Here is a 19,321-nt window from a genome sequence, read left to right on the forward strand (position 1 = left end):
GCCTGTAAATTAGAATCAGAATTACAGGACAGGCCTGGCTGGAAAGGGGCCTCAAGAGATCATCTGATCCAACATTTTGTGGGAAAGGGAGACAAGATCTAGCATCCTGTCCATTTGCATCTTGAACTTTGCCACATCCTCCTGTGGACGTAGTTCTAGTGAATGGCTGATCACACTATAAAAAATTTCTTTCCTATATATCAAGATGAAATCTCTCCTTGTAAAACTTGTTCCTGTTGTCCCTTGTCTTACCTAAGTGGCTCCTTCTGAAGAGAGATCCTCCAGCCTCTTTACAGATGAACTGTAAGTGCTGGTATCAAGAAGAGATGGCTCTGTAAGGAACATGACAGTAATCTCTTCAGAAAGAAGAAGAGACCTAAATCCTTCAGTCTTCAGAGCAGGTGTTGCAGGCTTGTGATCATCTTTGTGACTCTCCTTTGGGCCCCATCCTGCCTGTCTGCATATTTTTGGAATTGTGAGGACCAGAAATGGGCACAATATGGGGAGAGTTATGCACTGGAAGAGAGTGCCCAGAGACCATGGAATCTCCATTGTTGGAGATGTTCAAAACTCAATTATACAAGGACTTCTTGAGCTACCTGATCTAGTCATCCCTCTAGCTGGAAAGCCAACTGAGAATGAAGGGTTGGGGTCTGAATTTTTTGTGGCATTTTTCCATCATAGCTTGACTATTTTTCCCCCTCCTTGCTTTATATGGTCCTGTGGGGTCTGACTAGAAAAACAGTCATCTGAGGATGTTTCTCTACTACAGTTACATTTTTGTTGTTTCTGCTAATGAAAAAACTCACTATGGTTGCATTAAAAGCCCTGCAGAAGCCTAAATAAATTTTATCCTTTTACAATTTTAAACCTTTATCAATGAATCTTACTTTGTTATATCATCCATATTAAAATGGCCTAGCTTTTCCCAACAAAACCATATCAAGTGGTATGGCTGATACTATTCTGTTTCAAAGAGAACTCTTTATCAGTAACTGATGCTTTGCCCAGGAATGATGGTAAGCCTAGAACCCTGCTTTCATGTCACTGTATTTATACCTTTAAAATAATGGCAGAAAGTTGAGCTTTCTTTCAGGCCTGTGGAAATGTAAGCCAAAACTCTCTCAGCTAGCTGCCAAAGACTGCACATTTGAGTAATACCTACAAAGGCCATGGGAATGGCAGATGCCTAAAATTAGGTCATCTTTACTTATATGTTGCACATGGATTTAGGCATCTAACTTATTATATGAAAATTATACAAGTGTGAATATCCCAGTTCCAGACAGGCACGGTTGTGCTTGTGATCATTCACTTTGCTTATGTGAAAAACCTTCTAAAAGTGTGTGCAGACAGAAGGAACTCGTTCAGTGTGGCTGTGCTGGCAGGGAAGGACAGGTTTTCCTCTACTTCCAGGTGTCAGACACAGCATCAGACAACAGTGGAGGTGTGGAACAGTGTAGAAGATGAAGATGCACCTGCGTGGGATTTTGCCACAAACCAGTCTGGGCTGGAGATTACATTGTGTTTGAAGGAAGAGACACAGAGTGGGAGGGAGGGAGAGACAGAAGGTGGGAGAATAACACTTCAATTTACAACTAAAGTGGGAAAATTGCAAGTCCAGCCAAGTCCTGCTAATCTGCTGCTGCTGAGGACAGGGCTGCCCTTGAGTTCAAAACATCTCACTTGCTGCTGCTTTCACTGCCATCAAAGCCTGGTTTTCCAACTGGCTACATCCCATCTCCCAGGGCAAGAGCTGACCAGTGCCACAACACATCCAGCTGAATCTCACATGTAGCATTTAATATCCCAAGTGCATTGCAGTCAGCCTGTGTTGATTCTGGCCAAAATCCATAGGGAAGAAATTCATAGCAAATGCCTCTGCAGGGCTGAGGGTGGGAGGTGAGATTTTGGAGATGATTTAAGTACATGCTACAGCAGGGCTGATTTTCCTGGGCAGGATGCCCTGCCCATGTGGGTGCACCTCTCCTGTTAGCCAAACAAACTTGTTCAGAACAAGCTGGGTGCCTCTGCACAGCCCTGCTTTATCACAAAAGCTTTGCGTTTAACATTGGCTGAATGCATAAATCATTTTAAGTAGTATTGCTAGCCAGAAATGGGACATATTTAGACATCAGATTCATATTTAAATCACTGGGAATTAGATGTCTAAACACCTTTGAAAATCTGGTCCTATGACTTTCAAGTCACTGAAATTCATCTGTAAGTCTCCTCCAAAGGACTAGTCTGATCTTGCCATCTATTGAAAGAAAGCCACAGCTACAGCTGGGAATGTATTTTCTTTACAATCTTTTTCAGGCACCTGAATGGCTGGAGTCATTCAGTCTATGAAAATCATCTTCTGCTTTCACTGAAATAGGGAGCTAGCATTTACACAGTGTTTCTATTGTCCCTTGATAGGCTAAAAAAAAAAGACTTTGGTTCCTCTATTGTTCCTAAAACAATAGGACCCAGGGAAGCCACTGCTTCTAATATTGGACAATACATTTACCCCCAAAAGACAAGCAGTTTGTAATGTGGGATGCCTGCTCTGTCTCCAGTGCCCAGTTTGAGGGCACAGTTTCCAAGAGGCAAATTCTGTAGTTCAGGCCCCTTTCAGGTTTCTCAGCTTCATTGCCCTAAAAGAAGCAAATAGCCAAAACTGATAACAGTGTAAAAAAATTTAAAAATAACAAGAAAGTCTGATAAACTATTTGGAGGCTAAGGGTAGAGGAGATGATTTCCAGCCTTCCTGTGTTTCTGGAGCTTCAGTTCTTTCTCACTGTGTTTCTTTCCAGCCTTGCCTCTGGAGAGCGTGTACCTATTCTACAGCTGTCACCTTCCTTAAGCTTAATTTACTAAGACTTTGTTGTTGTTGTTTTGGTTTGGTTTTTTGGGGGGTTTTTTCATGCTGAATTCAGAAAGGAAAGCATTTATGTACCATAAGACCTCACACAAAAGAAAAAAACACAAAAGGAGGGAGGGGAAGCAGTCTGGCAGGAGGACAGATCAGAAGTGATATAAGTGCTTTTCTTCAGCATTTAGGGACCTTGTGACTCTTAATGTGGGAGGAATGGAACTAACTATGTAGTCCTGAAGTTAATTTAAAATACAATCACCAAAGTACTTAAAAGAATGAACCTCTGCCAAATGAGTAAGACATTAATATATGACTAAACTATGTTATATGAACAGAGTTTAATGTAGCTGATGGCAAGGAAATATTTGGAGTCACAAAGTCTGTATGTGCCACAAATCAAAGTGTTGTGAAATTAGAATTGTTTTGTCACCATCTTGTGGGACATTAGAGTAACATCTGGTGTGCTCCTGATTTCAGCTTGTGGCTTCAATATGTGCTGAAGAAAATGGTAAGGAAGTGATTGCTCTAAATGTTACACTGGTGTTAGTGCACACAATACTGTAAAATGAGCATTTTAGAGCTCCTGGAGTTTTACTGTGCTGCTGAACAAACTTTCCAGATTGCAGGCCAAATATTTCTTCCAAAAGCTGTATGCAGATTCTTATAAAAGTTGGCACAACAAAGGGGGGACAGAAACCAGATTGCTAGCAAAAACAGTTACATCTTCTCAGAGAATGTCTCTGTTTCGGTCATTTTATTTCAAATGGTTTCCTTAAGCCTTAATTTATTACTTCAAGTTCAGAAACTGTGCCTAGTCTGAAGATGCTTGAGAAATACACTCCCTCTCTCATCAGCCCAAGCAGTTGGTGTCGGATGCAAACTTTTCTGGGTAAATGTGAACCAGATGTCCCCTAACCCTGATTTGTGAACTTCTGCCCTGGGTTTCTACCCTGAGCCAGTGTGAGTCACTTGGAGAGCTTCACAGAGGCTGCAAGGCTCCAGGCCCCTGTTTGCTGAGCTCTCCTACAGCTCTTCCCTCTCATCCCACATCCTTCAAAATCCAGAGCACATTCTTACCAGGGCCACTCTGCAGCACCCAGCATGGCAAAAGATATTTGAAGTGAACAAACACATGGGCTGTGAGTTTCTAGGGAAGGTGCTGCAGCAATCCCCCTGGGCCAGCTCTGCCCATGGGTGCCTCCCAGCCAGCCCTCTGGCCACTGCTGTGTATCTGAGGGGTCTGTGAAAGAGAAATCTGGAGTCAGATTCCACTTCCCAACTGTTCATAAAATTTCTCCTGGAATAAAAGTAGAGGAGCTGGCGCCACTTTTTGTTATTCAAAACCACAAATTTCCTCTCCCTTGCTATCTGCCAGAGTTACAGACTCCTTTGTAACTTCTTAAAAATTCGAGATGTTTTCCTACAGTGACCATCCCCCTACTTTACTTCAGCACCCAGGGAAAATTAGTGATGCCATTTAGTGTTGCTGCTTATGGGAAGAGGGAAGGCTGAAAGTGAACCAGCACAGCAGCCACAGACACGGGAATATATTAGCAAGTATTTCATTCCTGCATCTTCTCTGCCTGGGGATGTTAAAAGTTTCTGCATCAAAAGGAGATGTTGGTGCAAATGATGCTGCTGGGGCTGAGGTAAGGAGCACAAGCTATGTGTGAGAGGGGTGAGAAGGTTCTCTTTCCCCTCAGTCTCAGGGATGCTCTGAGGCTGGCAAATTGAACAGGCTTGGGTCATGGGGAGGTTCAGACTGGATATCAGGAAAAAATTCTTTATGAAAAAGAGAGTCAGGCATTGTGATAGGTTGCCCAGGAAAGTGGTGGAGTCACCATCCCTGGCAATGTTAGAAAAACCCCACGTGGGCACAGCACTTGAAGACATGGTTTAGTGGGGTGGTAATATTGGGTTGACAGCTGGACTTGATGATATTTAAGATCTTTTTCAGCCTTAATGATTCTATGGGCTGGCCTCTGCCTCATTGGCTGTGGCATTAAACTTTTGCCACATTTCTTGGTGCTGTTTTGGCCTGTACATCTCTCCAGACTGTATGGTGGCAGGGGACAAGCCCATACCAAAGGATCCCTTTAGCAAGCAGGGGCTTGTGCCCATAGCCGTATGGAGGTGAATTACATCATGCCAATACTTAGCAGATGTAGCTATGATGGCAAGATTTTATTTTTAAATTCCTCCTCTAGAGATAGACCTTTAAAGCAAAATATACCCTCAGACTTGCATGAAATTTCTACCTTCAGAGTAAGTGAATCCTGCTATGAGGAGCTTAACTGGCAACATTTCTTCTGAGATGAGAATTTTGAACAGCAACTCCTGATTTAAAAAAAAACCTCAGCAGTTGCTGTGTTACACCACATCTGTAGTTGAAGTACTAATTGCTCCAGAAAACTGTTTTAGTTAGAAAAGTCAGGCTCCTCCAAAGTAGGAAACAGTGTTTGTGGTGCACAGAGTAAAACATACAAAAAGAAAAAGACACTGCACAGTGCTCACTGCACAGGAAATGCCTGTGGATATATATTTTTATTACAATTTTATGATATTTACAGCTTATATATAATTTGTTACGGCAGTAATAGAAAAAAAAACAACAAAAAAACAAACAAACAAAAAAACCCAAACAAAAAAACCCAACAAACAAACAAACAAACAAAAAAAGGCACTGGTAATAATGGTGGATTTTTTGTTTGATTATGGGCTAAGTCAGTTTTTCAGGTATCCAGGAGCTTGTTTCCATCTTAGAGATGGAGCCCTCCCTGTCCCTCTGCGTGGTCAAGGGTGTGAGTTACTGCTGGAAACAGCATTTCAAAGTTCACTTCCATTGCAACTTTGAAAATATTTTGAACACTGAATTTCATACGAAGCAATGCTGTCCACAGCTGGCCAGGCAAACACATTGCAGGAGGGTGTAGTTCCATTCCAAAGAATATCTCCCTCTTTTATACCTGCCTATTTGCGTTATCCATAGATCTGCTTCAAAATAATCCTTCTGAGTGAATATTTGGCAGCAAAATGCCAAAAATACAGCTCACCCCATCAGAACAGCAAAAAATCTCCAATCTTGGCAGGGCAGAGAGAAATCTAGAAGTAAAAGTACATTGTTTTTACTGTCTAGTACTATCTATGTTTTTCTCTCCTCTTTCAGAAAGAGAATTTAGAAAGCAAGAATTTAGTTAAGGAACCAGGGACGATGTTACTTTTATGGCAAAAGTAATAATAAACCTAACACAGAAAACAATAATTGCAAGGCAAAAGAGTTCTTAGCTAAATACCTTGTAAACCCTGATGAAAGGGGCTACTGGTTGCCATTTTCTTCTCCCTTACTCGCAGACCTTTTAGGAACTCAAATACAAGCAGAGCTGCTGTTTTCTTTACTGAGGTGTTAAATAAATATTTTTACACCAAGGCTTTTCAGCAAGTCATTTGAAAATCAAAGCCCTAAAATGAAATTTTCTGCCCCCTGATTTTACAAGCACAAATTTCAACTTGTTTTCCATCCAACTACATTTTTAATTATTCCAGCTTCCAGAGGAGCATCAGAAAAATCATGAAGAACGATGAAATGGCCAAAAATTTCATCACCATGATCAGTGAATGACTGTCTGGGACAACTAAAGTGCAAAAAAAGGATTTCATCCCCAGGCATAAATATATGCTTCTGCTATGAATCATTGCAGTCTTTTGCATATAGAAAATTCATGAGCTCTCCTTGACTGTTCCTTCCTCCAGTAAATCGGACTGTAAAAGAAGACCATGCAGTGATTTCAAAAGGAGTCTTTCAGTATTCATAAATGCAGGGGTTTGCTTTCCAAAAACAAAATAGTAATGGTGTGCAAGACAGAAATAGCTTGTTTTATTTCAACTACTTGGAGAGAGAGTAATGCTCTGCCATTTACAGGGTGGGCTCTCCCTGTTGCATGCTTTGTTTAATTATACAAATAAGATTTGACAAACACATGTGGACAAGAAAATCATGTTGCAGGAACAGAGATAAAACTCACACACAGATTAAAGAAGAAAACATTTGTTTATTAAAAAGGAAAAGCTTCTGGATGGCAGCACAGTCAGACGTGAGGCAGATGAATGTATGCACAGCTGTTCATGTTTAAAGGCAGAATACAGACATAAATACAGTTAGATCTTTGCTCTGCTATGCTGCTACAGTATTTTTATACAGCCAATTCAAAGGAATATCTGTCATAACTGAACACAAGGAGAAATTTATAAGAAACAGAGCACAGATTGCTTCTCTAAAGCCAGGATAAACAAAGCCCAGAGAAGCCTCTCAAGCTATGGTATTGCAAAATAAACTTAATTGTGCAGAAGAAAACCACCTTCTGTGGATGAGAGGATTAAATATCAGATTCAACCCCAAGTCAGACAGCTTGTTCTTCTGTTTGAATAACATGCAGGTAATTTTCCCCTGGTATCATCACAGTTACTGTTCTGTCTGAAGGAAAGCCAGTACTGTAAAGCAGGAATGCACTTTAAAAGGAATACTTTATTTTTAATATCTATTTAGCCTATTTTCAAAGCACTCCAGAGAGAGAGAGGCTGATGAGGGCCCCTTCAAAGCTTTTGAAATGTGCAGATACAATGAGACCATCCTGAAAAGTCAGAAAGGCTCAGGAAAAGATCATCAAACACTACAAAGCAAAGCAGGGCTGAGAAGATTTGTTTTAGTTTTTAAATAAAGCCAACAAAGATTTATTTGCAATATGGATTACTATGAAATACCAAAGGCAATGTTTATATGGAAATTCTCATTTTAACATTCATTTTATATTTAAATATTCAATTGTCTTGCTTCAAAACTATTTTTGCACAGAGTTTTCCTGTTCTCTATTTTGAAAATTAAAATATTACAGCCTATTTTGTTTCACTTCTACTAAGTTCTGTTTTCATAGCTTTCAGTTTTCAGGAATCTATTTGTTTTTTTACAGAAACAAACAAACAAACAAAAGCCCAAACCCTCATTAATCTTACATAAAGCCTCAGCAAAACTGAGAAGTTATGCTAAACATATTCCAAGTTACAGAACTGGGACAAGAAACCCAAAGCCTTCACTCAACTTTTGAATTAAGTCTTGTATATTACAGCCTTTCAGTTAGAGAACAGAAAGAGGTGACCATCCATCAGAAACCTGTGTAGACACATAAAATCCCAGTCACAACACAGTGTCACCAGTCAGACACCTGGGCAAATTCTGTTCCTCCGTTTAGGGAGAGCAGCACAACAAACCATGCCAGGATTAATTTAGCTAGGATGGAAACCTCTTTGTGGATGCATAGCTTGGATTTCCAGCTCCTCTGCTCCCTCTCAGATATCACCATAGAGAAATACAGACAAAAGACAACTAGATGATCACTGAATGGTTTGGTTTGGACCAAACTGGTTAAAGACCATTTAGTTCCAACCTTCCTGCCATGGGCAGGGACACCTACCTCTAGGCAAGGTTGCTCAAAGCCCCATCCAACCTGGTCTTGAACACTTTAAGGGATGGGATATCCACAACTTCCCTGTGCCAGTGGTTTTCCACCCTCATAGTGAAGACTTTCTTCTAATGCCTAACCTAAATCTACCATCTTTCAGCTTAAAACTGTTCCCCCTTTTCCTATCACTACAGGCTCTTATAAAGATTCCCTTTCCAGCTTTCCTGTAGGACCCCTTCAGGTACTGGAAGGATGCTGTAAGATCTCCCCAGAGCCTTCTCCTCTCCAGGCTGAACAAGCCCAGAACGAGCCCAGCTCTCAGTTGGCCCTCACAGGAGAGCTGCTCCAACCCTCTGATCATCTTTGTGGCTCTCCTCTGGACTTGGTCTAAGAATTCCATGTCCTTACTGTGTTGGGAAGCTCCAGAGTTGGACGCAGCATTCCAGGTGGGGTCTCCTGAGAGCAGAGCACAGGGGTAGAATCACCTCCCTCAACCTGCTCACCAGGCTTCTTTTCATGCAGCCCAGGGCACCATTGGCTTTCTGGGCAGCAAGCACACATCATGAAGATGTGACCTCTTCACCAAGAGATGTCACAGTTACTGCCACCTCCCAGTATACCCTTTCATAGCAGTGGCATTTTTGTTAGACTAATGTGAGCAGCAATGGTTTTTTACATCTAGTCCATCTCCAGCATTTGGGTTTCACATGAGCACCAGATGCACTTGAGTGTTTGTATACAAGTGTGTGCAGTTGTCTCTTCATATTTGATGCTATCATAGATGGGACTGAAAACATCCTAGAGGACATTTAACAGGCAGTATTTTTATAATCATCTTCAACTATCAGTGTTCTGTAGTCATTATTTTCTCTATGGCATAGTGACAGGACTGTTGAGTGCTTCATTTTTTAAGCATTAACCAAAGCTGAAGAGCTGCTGTGACCAGCTCAGCACATCAGACCCAAGAGGTGGAGCTTCCAGTGCTCTCACAGACTTCCTGCTGCTCTCACACACATCTCAGCTGTCCAACACAAAGGAGATCCACAGCCATGTCAATTAAAGGAGATGGAAACATGGTAATCCAAAGTACAAACCATAATTCTCAATTGCACACACCTTCTAACATGTCAGCATCATCCCATCTCCAAACTCATCAGCTCTGATTACCAGGCACATGCTATCCTTAAATTGCTCTCAAGATGCAACTACATAAACTACATAAACTGAAATAGAGTGACTTTTTTTTTTTTTTCCCCAACAGCACAAAATCCTAACACAAGGAATTTACAAAATGCCAGAACACACAAGTACTTTCTCCCTACACCAGAGCTGAAACTTCAAAGCAAGTATAAAATAAAGGATGCAAAAACCTACATTATAGTGTTGTTTTATGCAGGATTGATGTTGGACCACGTGGTTTATTCTAAGTATAGAAAATCAGTTCCTATTAAAAATGCCTTCTCTTACCCAATAAAAACATTCTGTATTTACTGTTGGGTTAAATGCCACTTTGTTTGCTAGTGGATTTTCAGTGACTGTGTGGCAACTGAGCTGAGTGCTTCCTAGCCCTTAATGGGACTTTCAAGGCTGAAAAGAAAATGGCATAGAAGGAACTGCAGCTTCCCTTCTGCCAATGCAATTGTTGAGGCACCGTGCTATAAATTAATTAATCTGAGTTTAGCACAGGGAGAAGGAGGATTATTTCATATTTCTATTTTATTTCAGTGAATGATTTACAGGTTAACTTCCCAAGAAAGGTATAAGTAAGCACTTAGGGGAGGATGATTCCAAAGAGCACACAGACATGGATTTTGTGCCTCTAAAGTAGGATTTGCCTCCATGGGAAATACTCATATGACTATAATTTGTGTTATTATCAAGTCTATGCATATTACTGTAAAGAGCTGTTACAAATACAGTGACTCTGTGTATAAAAAAATCAAAATGTCCTAAGCATTCAATAAAAAAATCAAAAGTACTCGAGCATCATTCACACAAGCATATTTATTATATAAATATTTTATAAATTACACAATTTTAATTAATGTAAACATTTCTAGGAAAATAATACTTTGTATTCTTATTAACGTTTACAACTAATACAAGGCACATAGTGCAAAAATACATTTCTGATGCAGAGATCACAAAATAATTACCTACACATGTTATCTAAAAAAGTAGCTGCTTACACTTCTGTGGCACCATATTGTTTTTAATTAATATATATTGCTAATATATGGCTGTGTGGGTAAAAATATGATATAGCTTCCACTTGATCTATCAGTTTTACTGGCATGCAAAATAGATATTTGGGCTACAGAATGCATAGTGTCAAAAAAAGCATGTATTGTTATCTGGTATGTAATGTATGGATTATGCATTTAGAAAATTTTACTCTAAATACCTGAGAGTTGGCCTTGAAATGCATTGTGTTGACATGCAGATATTCCTACAGTTGTGAACTGTAAGTACAAAAACCACAAATCAAAGAGCTAGATGATATTTTAAACCTTACAACTCTCATACGCTTGTTTTTCTGGAAGAAATAGTTTTAACTAGTGGATGCTAGAACTGCTTCACAACCACTGAAAAATTAAACTGAGCCAATGGTGGACACCAAATACACTGTGGGATGCCTCTGCCCAGATTCTTCTATAAAGGTTATTGAAAATTATGCTGAATTGTAGCATAAGAGGGACACACAGTACAGCCTTCAGGAATATGGCATTAGCCAGTATAAAAGGGTAAGGTTTATATGGAAAATGTTTAAGTAAATGCATATTGATACAATCAGATGCAAGATGCTACAGTAAACAGAACAAACTGCTTTTACAGTATACTTGGATGAGAGTCAGGGATTTAAAGACAGATTTCCAAGCAATTTGTTTCCTTATTTTCTTTTCCTGTAACCACAACAGAACTAAGCCAAAATGTTTAACATATGCTATAGAGACTGCAAAGGTTAAACCACACTCCAGAGGATTACTGCTAGTATTTGAGCACCAGGAAGAATATAATGAAAAGGATGAGGGGGAAGAAATGGTTGGACTGACAGAAACACCAGATCCATAGAATCTCTCTCAAGTTTGTTGGCTATATACTTTTCTTCCAGAAATGATTGACAGAGAATCCCTAAAAGTTTTCACAAAATGGAAATATTACCTGTCTTCTCTAGAAAGTAATAGCTTTTTTCTTTCTATATTTTAGTACAGTTGATCAAGAAAATCAGTAGAATAAAAATTTTACTGAATACTGCAAAAGGAATTGCACTGATTAGTTGCAGGTACAGTATTACAAGTATCATACAATTTAGGGTATTACCCATAGTAATAACCTCAGTGCAATTTATTTTCTAGTGTATGCTGTTCATTAAATTAATATCTCTCCATGAAAAACTGAAGTTTTATGATTGTGATTTATGCATTTGCTAATCCAGAAATATTATATATCCCTGAACAAACACCAAAGACAACAGGAATTATTCTTAGTAGTGAGTATTACAGTAATGAGCATTGCAGAGATGAAATAATCAATACATATATACACACAGCACCTACAGTTTGCACCTAAATGGCGAATGTCCCAGTTCTGATGGTCTTACCACATCAGAGTTCTCACTGTATTTGAAGTTGGAGGCCAATAATTGTGTTAGGAACACATTTTCCACAAAATCCTCCACATCTTCCATATATTTTAGTACCATCCTAGGAATTAGACAAAGAGGACAGTCAGTCAAGAAATATGATTGAAATCACAGTCCTATAAAAAAGGCCCTCGAGGTTTGCACACCACAAACCTTTTGACAGATTGTACCTATAAATACTAAACCAAGAGACATCATCAGATTAGCAAAGCAGGCATGGAGATCCTTATATAATATATATATATATGTATGTGCATATTATTTATTTATTATATACCTTCTTTCCCAGCTTACCATTCACTGTTCTGACACTGTGCATGTTAACTTCTTCTTCAGTTGGGTCATTTGGTTTCCCATACAAATCAAGTTGGAGGCAAGCAATTGGTAAGAAACCTCTGCAGTGGGGTATCTTTGATAAAATGGAGTTTTCAGGTGTTGTGGTTTCTTTTTTGGGTTTGTTTGTTTGTTTCCTTGGTTGTTTTTTTAAAGCATCATTAGGTGTCTTCAGAACTTCTAATAAACCTGATTACCATGATAATTGGCTCTTAAAGTCAATAAGAGAAAATGCTAGACAGGCAGTGTCGATTTGGATAATATTCTGGGTGCTGTGATTAAATGTGTCACAAGATCTTTAAGAGTAAATTATCAGGCCTTGTTTTTGCATTATCTCTGGGAGAAGACTTAGATCTGAGCTCTACACCTTGAGTGCTATTTTTGATTCACAACAAGCTTGCATTAGGGAGTCATCACTTGCACCTCTGGAGGCACAAAATTCCAAACTGTAAAAAGGAGGTGAAGGAAAACAGCATTGACTTACATGGGATTTGTGTATGTCAGAAGTTGCATAGTTGCCCTGAGCAATCCATCTAACTGTACTGGATAATCTCAGACCTGTGCCAGCCAAATTAATGCTGAATTGTCCCTAAAAAAAAAGAAATGTAAGATACAGAGTTGATAAACAGGGTTCAAAACACTAAAATACTTGACACTAAGATCACCTAGGATATACTACTATATACACTAAGGACTGAAAGGTGTGTACATAACCTGGATTGGTTACACTGCATTACACCCTTTTTTGGACACTCATGACATGCACACAAACAAGTTATTCTGCATTAAGTTGCATCTGTAAATCAGAATCTGTCTGCAGAGTGTGAATGCAGAAATAATATCAGACAGTTCAAGTTATTTTAGCCTCTTAACTCCATTAATTTTAATTTGCAAAACGTACAGACTTGCAATATGCAAGAATGAGACTGAGTTTCTTGAAAGACTGCTGTGGTTTGGGTTTGTTTTTTTTCCAAGTGCCTGAACGTTTTGGAATTAACATCACCAGGACCTACTGCTACCTGGAAATCAGAGACTAATCACTTCTTAGCTACCTGATTCCCATTTTTTACAAGCACACAGTTCAAGCATCATTATCTCATAATCTTCCATTTCTTTTTCAATACACCAAATAACATTGTTTAGCATGAACACAAGTGGAGGTTAAAATAAATTTATGGCTAAATGGAATGTTCTGCAATAAAAAACATCCAAAACAGTTTATTGATTCTAAAATATTTGCCCACACAAATACATAGTTTGAAAACTAGATGTAAAAAAGAGTCAGTTCATACAAGAATAAGAAATACATTAACAACAAACTCCACTGCCTTTGTAAAAAAAATGGTGAAGATAAAATGGTTAAATTGCAGTCACATAGAAGTGCAGTATGTCGGAAAGCAGCACTACCTACACAAAGACCCAAACAGTCAGTTTAGGCAGCATTACAACCAGAAAACACTTGCACAACTCAGCCTCAACTTCTGTATTCACACCTAGTTAAAACAGCCTAACTCTTGAGATATCAGCTTTAGCAAAGATTACATTTCTATTATATATGGTACCTTCTGCATTTTATTACTTAATATTGTCATGAGGAGATATATATATATATTTTTTATATATATGTAAATATTTGTGTGGGTATATATATGTGTGCATGTATTAATGTACAGCATTCAGCCCTTATTATTATCCAGCCACTGAAATTCCTTCAAACTGAGTATTATATTGCTAAAGAGAATTGATTTCCTCTGGTAGTCTCCAAAGATATGAAGAGTCAGGAGAGAAATGGAAAAGATAAAAATTCTGCAGGATTATAAAAAAGGAAAGGCACTTGAAGAGAACAAAGACCTAGAAGGGATTAGGGGAAACAAAGGATACATTATATCCACAGGGAAGGAAAGCAATACATGAAATAGGTAGAAAGATAGTTATACATATATGGATCCTAGAAAGAATAGAGGAAACAATTTGAGGGAGAAACGGGAAAAAAATACAATGGTGGAACAGGAGAGCAAGGAGTAAAACTACTCATTAATTTAGTAGATTAGGCAGAATATGAAATAAATTAGAACTGTGAAGCTCTAAACCAGTTCCAAGGTTTTTGTTTGTGGGTTTGGTTTTTTTGTTTTGGTTTTTTTTGTTTCCTCTTACATGCACATATCGAGGGGATAAGAAATCAAATACCTGAGGACATCTGGCAGCACTGTAGCAATCTCCAGCTGTAGCAAATGGAACTGCTCTCCCAAGTAGAGTCTGAGCAAAAAGAAAATCTGTGGCTAGAAAACAAAAAATTACTCAAGACTGAAACTGCTGCAATAGAAAGTCAAGTGAAGACAGCATGGAAAGGCAGGAACATGCAAGGGGTTTGGGTTGGTTTGGGTGGGGCTTTGTTTGTTGGGGTGTTTTGTGTATCTTGGATTGTTTTTTAACAAAATATGTTTTTAATAGTCTGTTTTGGTTAATGCAACATCAAAACAACATATAGGCCCTGTTTTCTTTCTGAGCTAGGAGTGGGGTAGGAATTGGGAGGATGTGCACTACATCCACTGCTTGTGGGCCACCTTGGCACCTTCAGGCACCTTCAGGCAGAGGCTTGAAAGTGCTGCAAGATTCCCTCTCTATCTAGAATATCTATCAAGGTCCAAGACCACCTTCAGCATAGCAAGATTTTCTCCAGAAAACTATGTCAGGCACCAGTAGGAAATGGCATAATGGGAATATAAACTCAGAAGCTGAAGGTAGTTCGCATGTAAAATACAATTCTGCAAGATTCATGCCACTTGAGACAAGCTAACAAGGGAAGCTGTGGTTTCTATTTTATTTTCTTTAAAATTCCCATTGAGCTCCTAAAGAGGATTTTTGTTTGTCCAAAAGTGGCATAATTGGATCTATAATTAGGTCAAATGACAGTTTCACATTCACAATGTTGACTAATCACAAATTTCAATTTAATGCTTAGAGTGGCTAAAACTGCCAAAATGCTTACTTTTAATTTGCATGGACGTTATATCAAATCTTATTTTGCTAAAAACTGTGAAGCCAGCTGCAAGGTAATCATTTCGACAGGCACAGTCTTGCCTTCTGCTTCCATTGAAAGGACATTCGTATGGATTCTGCAACCTAGACAGCAGCAAAGATTTAGTTTTCCTTTGACATTTTTACATAACATTGCAACACAACACAAAATCATTGCATTGCATTATGCTGCATAACATTAAACAACAACTACTGAACAAAAAGCTCAGCTGTTAATATTGGCTCAGCTGAAACAGTGATTTCTACAACATCTCTACTAAAGTCTAGATAGAATTTTTTTAATAGAATGGGTTGGGTTGGGAGGGGCCTTAAATATGATCTAGTTCCACTTAGTGCAATTAACAAAAATTTCAGCCATATATTTCTGCATTTCAGCCAAAATATTTCTGCATTTTTGAGTTCATATACCTGGGTAACCAAGCAAAAAAATCAAGGAAGAAAATTCTACTCATCTATACTCACAAAACTAAATATTAATTTATTCTTTTATTTTGGAAAAAATAAATGCCTTTCATAAAGTTATAAACCACTTTTGTACCTGAATCCATATACTTCAGAGAAATTGTCTGCTTCACCTTTTACCAGTGTTAAATATTCTTTGGGATTCTCTGAGTGCATGCCTGAGCAATAAATCTGCAAGGGGAAATACAACCCTTTAGCAAAATCTTTATTAGAAGAGTACTATTTCATAAAAGTATGTGATTAAAACTCAAAAAGATGAAAGGTACCTTTATCATCCTTCCCTTAATGTTAAGTAGGTATTCACCATCCTCTCTAATCCCTTTTTTAATTTGGATATCTTTGCAGGTGGTAAAAATTTCACCTTAAAATAAATGATAAAATCATATTAATATTTCAGGAACAGAGCTTAGGTTTCAGACTTTTACATTATTGTGCTCCAAATAAATTTACAGCTACCTGAGAAAACATTAAGTGCAGCTGAAAATTGCAGCCCTCACTTACATTTTTCCTCATGGCAGATCATTCTGGCATCTGGTTTTAAATGTGGAAGGCACAAGTCACTGGATAAGCCATTTTCAGTCATACACTCTACAGTTCTCTCCTTTATCCCCACTCCACAAGACACAGAGCACTAGATGTGGAGAGCCATCAAGAGTTAGTTTAGAATTAGTAAATAATCAACAGTATTATGCCAGCAAATTGGTCTTGGCATCCATTTGTGTTTGAGACAGCTGTTAAAATTGGCTTGCACATCTCTCCTCACCTTGGTCCACTTTCCCACTCTCCAGGTGGCTGCTTGTGAGCACCCTTTGATATTACATTTATAAATGTATGGGGATGGCTGTACTGGGCATTCCTGGTATGCTACAGTCCGAAGGCCACGGGTGTGATAATTTGGAACAGAATGGGATCCAACACAGTACGTGATCCTCTGCTGGTAACCAAACCCACAGCTGGCTGAGCACTGAAATAAAATCCCCAAGAACAGGCATTACTCCTGCGAAACTGAAACTTTCTGCAACATTTGCTAAAATGTGGTTTAAAGTAATTTAAAATAGGTTTGAAGTCACTTTGGTTGGTTGGTTTGTTGGTAGTGTTGGGTTGATGGTTGGACTTGATAATCTTATTGGTCCTTTCCAACCTTAATGATTCTATGGCTGCAATTACAGATAAGCCACCTCTGATCCTTGCTTTGGCAAAAGCCTCTGCTCTGCTATCTGGCACCTTGGGCTGGTTCATCAGTGTACAGGAGAGAAGGTCTGACACATTTTATACATCCAGGGAGGCAGAATGCTGCCCTTTTCTCAGAGCTCACAGAGGTTCCAGACTGGTTCTCCCCCAGCTGCCCTACACACACATTCACACACCTTTAGTCAGTGTAGGTGTGCAAGGGAAACAGACACTGATCCATCACTTCACTGAAATCAAGGAAAAGATGCTTGTTAATTTCAGTGAGATCAGCTTGCAGGAGAATTCCCCTGGGAAGCAGCAAAAGAATCCTGTGTCAGGATGTCCATGGTGTCCTTGGATCTCAGGGAGCTACAGGAAGACTGATAACAATCACTACAATGAAACATGGCTGACTGGAAAGTTCAATGCAGAGAAACTTTAGGCCCCCATATTCAGATGGAAATATATGGTGGGGGTTTTTTGCCTGCAAGCATAATGCATTTACAGCAATACAATATTCTTAAATGTCAATTTATACAAAAGGTGTGTAAGCAATATAATTAGTTTACCTGGGACAGGTCTCCTGTAAGCACAACATATTTAGAGGGAGCTGCCCTGCAGTTTCTGGTTGATGGAGGCTTCGTGGCAGGATCACAGAAGCTTTCATCCACTTGGAGCTGGTTTCCATCCACACACTTGACCTTCCGGTGTATTTTCTTTCTTCTATTTGATGCTGAGCACTGAGTGTGAGAAAAACACTCACAGTTTCTGTACTTAAATTAGCCATGTGCACAACAAGTATTTGCCAATTGCCACGCACCAGAGAAACACAGGCAGCAACAAATCTATGGCATCTGTTACTAGTTTCAGACTGAGTTAGCCACGGAACCAAAATCCTTTATTTTTTCAAAGTTTAGATATGAGCTAAAAAGCCACTAGTATATAGTGTATAATGTATATAGTATATAATGACATGAAATGATACCCTAGTTGTTGGGTGAGACAGAAGAAAATTAAAACAAGACAAGGTGACGAGCAAAAAAGGGGTTTAAAGAAAAATATGAAAGAAAGAAGTTGGTCTTTAAAAAAAACAAAAAGAAATGCTGGAAATGTGTAAGTGATGTTACAGTGATTTAAAAAATAAAAATAACAAAGGTGTCTATTAATGAGGTCAGTAGCAGCTTTGGGCAGCCATAGCTGTTGAGTCTGTGCCTTTTTCCTCAGTGTCCTCAGACCTCCCCCTGTGGAGTTTGGTGGCATGGAAATTCATCACAGTCCTGGTAGGACAGAATAAGACACTTACTGCTACCACAATCCAGTAAAGTGGAGGTACAGGCTAAGTGATACATGTCAACAACATCTCCCTAGCTTCTAGCTTTGTCCTCAGGGGAACCTCCTTGCTGTGGACTTGTATCAGGTGATGGAGTGTGGATATAATTTGCTGGAATAACTTACAGAAACACTTGATCTTTTAATCACAGAATCATAGAATAATTTGGGTTGTAAGAGAGCTCTAGAGGTCATCTAGTCCAAACCTCCTCCAGCAAGCAGGGACACCCTCAGCCAGATCTGGTTGCTCAGAGCCTTGTCAAGCCTCACCTTGATATCTCCAGGATGAGGCACTGCCTGCCTGCCTAGGCAACCTGTTCCATTATCCTAATACCCTCATGATAAAGAATTTTTTCCTAACATCCAATCTAAATCTACTCTTCTCTAATTTAAAACCATTGCCCCTCATCCTATCACCACAGGCCCTTGCAAACAGTCCATCTCCTGCCTTCCTCTGGGTCCCCTTCAGGTACAGTATTATGTGTTTTAATGGTACATTATATTAAATATAATTTAATGGCTATTAATGTCATGGAGCAGCTCAGAATATTAGGCACATGATGAATAACCCACTCCTGAGGTTAAGGGGGACAGGCAGAGCAAGCTTTTTCATTCTGCTCTGTACATTGGTCTTGTAGACATTCTTCTCTTTAGCATGAAAATGCACATTTGGTAGGAGAATGCCAGCAGCTGCTCTCAGCCTCCTGACTGCAAGCTGGAGAAATGCTTGATCCAGATTTTTTTCCGCTATGCTGAAACTGGTGAGCCGAGGAGATGACAAATGAGCACTCAGAGCTGAGACAGCTGGGTAAAATATTGCCAGTTCAGTGGAGGATGTAATAAGCCAGGAGTGGAAGACAGATGGATAAACACTTGAACTACTATTAATACTTGATGTACAGGGCTAGATATGAATCTGGTGAGAGGGAGAACTGAACTCAGGGATTTCAAGCAGACAGCAACATCCATGTTGGAGAAGTTACAAACTAGTTGGAAGCACTTATAGAGGAGAGCTCCAAATATCAAGGCAGA

At 39.2% G+C, this 19,321-nt stretch overlaps 1 protein-coding gene across 1 annotated transcript in view; it reads right to left on the reverse strand.

The window, feature by feature from the left end:
- Positions 1-11,927: 11,927 nt before the first annotated feature.
- ADAMTS20 (ADAM metallopeptidase with thrombospondin type 1 motif 20) overlaps positions 11,928-19,321 on the reverse strand; it is an 81,155-nt gene continuing 73,761 nt past the window's right edge. Inside the window, exons 31-39 of the mRNA XM_030454724.1 lie at positions 17,530-17,700; positions 16,554-16,754; positions 16,292-16,421; positions 16,057-16,151; positions 15,867-15,961; positions 15,279-15,412; positions 14,477-14,568; positions 12,774-12,878; positions 11,928-12,017 (exon numbers count right to left, since the gene is read on the reverse strand). Of these exons, the coding sequence (XP_030310584.1) occupies positions 11,928-12,017; positions 12,774-12,878; positions 14,477-14,568; positions 15,279-15,412; positions 15,867-15,961; positions 16,057-16,151; positions 16,292-16,421; positions 16,554-16,754; positions 17,530-17,700 (1,113 nt within the window). The remainder of the gene's footprint in view (positions 12,018-12,773; positions 12,879-14,476; positions 14,569-15,278; positions 15,413-15,866; positions 15,962-16,056; positions 16,152-16,291; positions 16,422-16,553; positions 16,755-17,529; positions 17,701-19,321) is intronic.

The sequence above is a fragment of the Calypte anna genome, chromosome 1 (genome assembly GCF_003957555.1).
Source record: "Calypte anna isolate BGI_N300 chromosome 1, bCalAnn1_v1.p, whole genome shotgun sequence".
Classification (NCBI taxonomy): Eukaryota; Metazoa; Chordata; class Aves; order Apodiformes; family Trochilidae; genus Calypte; species Calypte anna.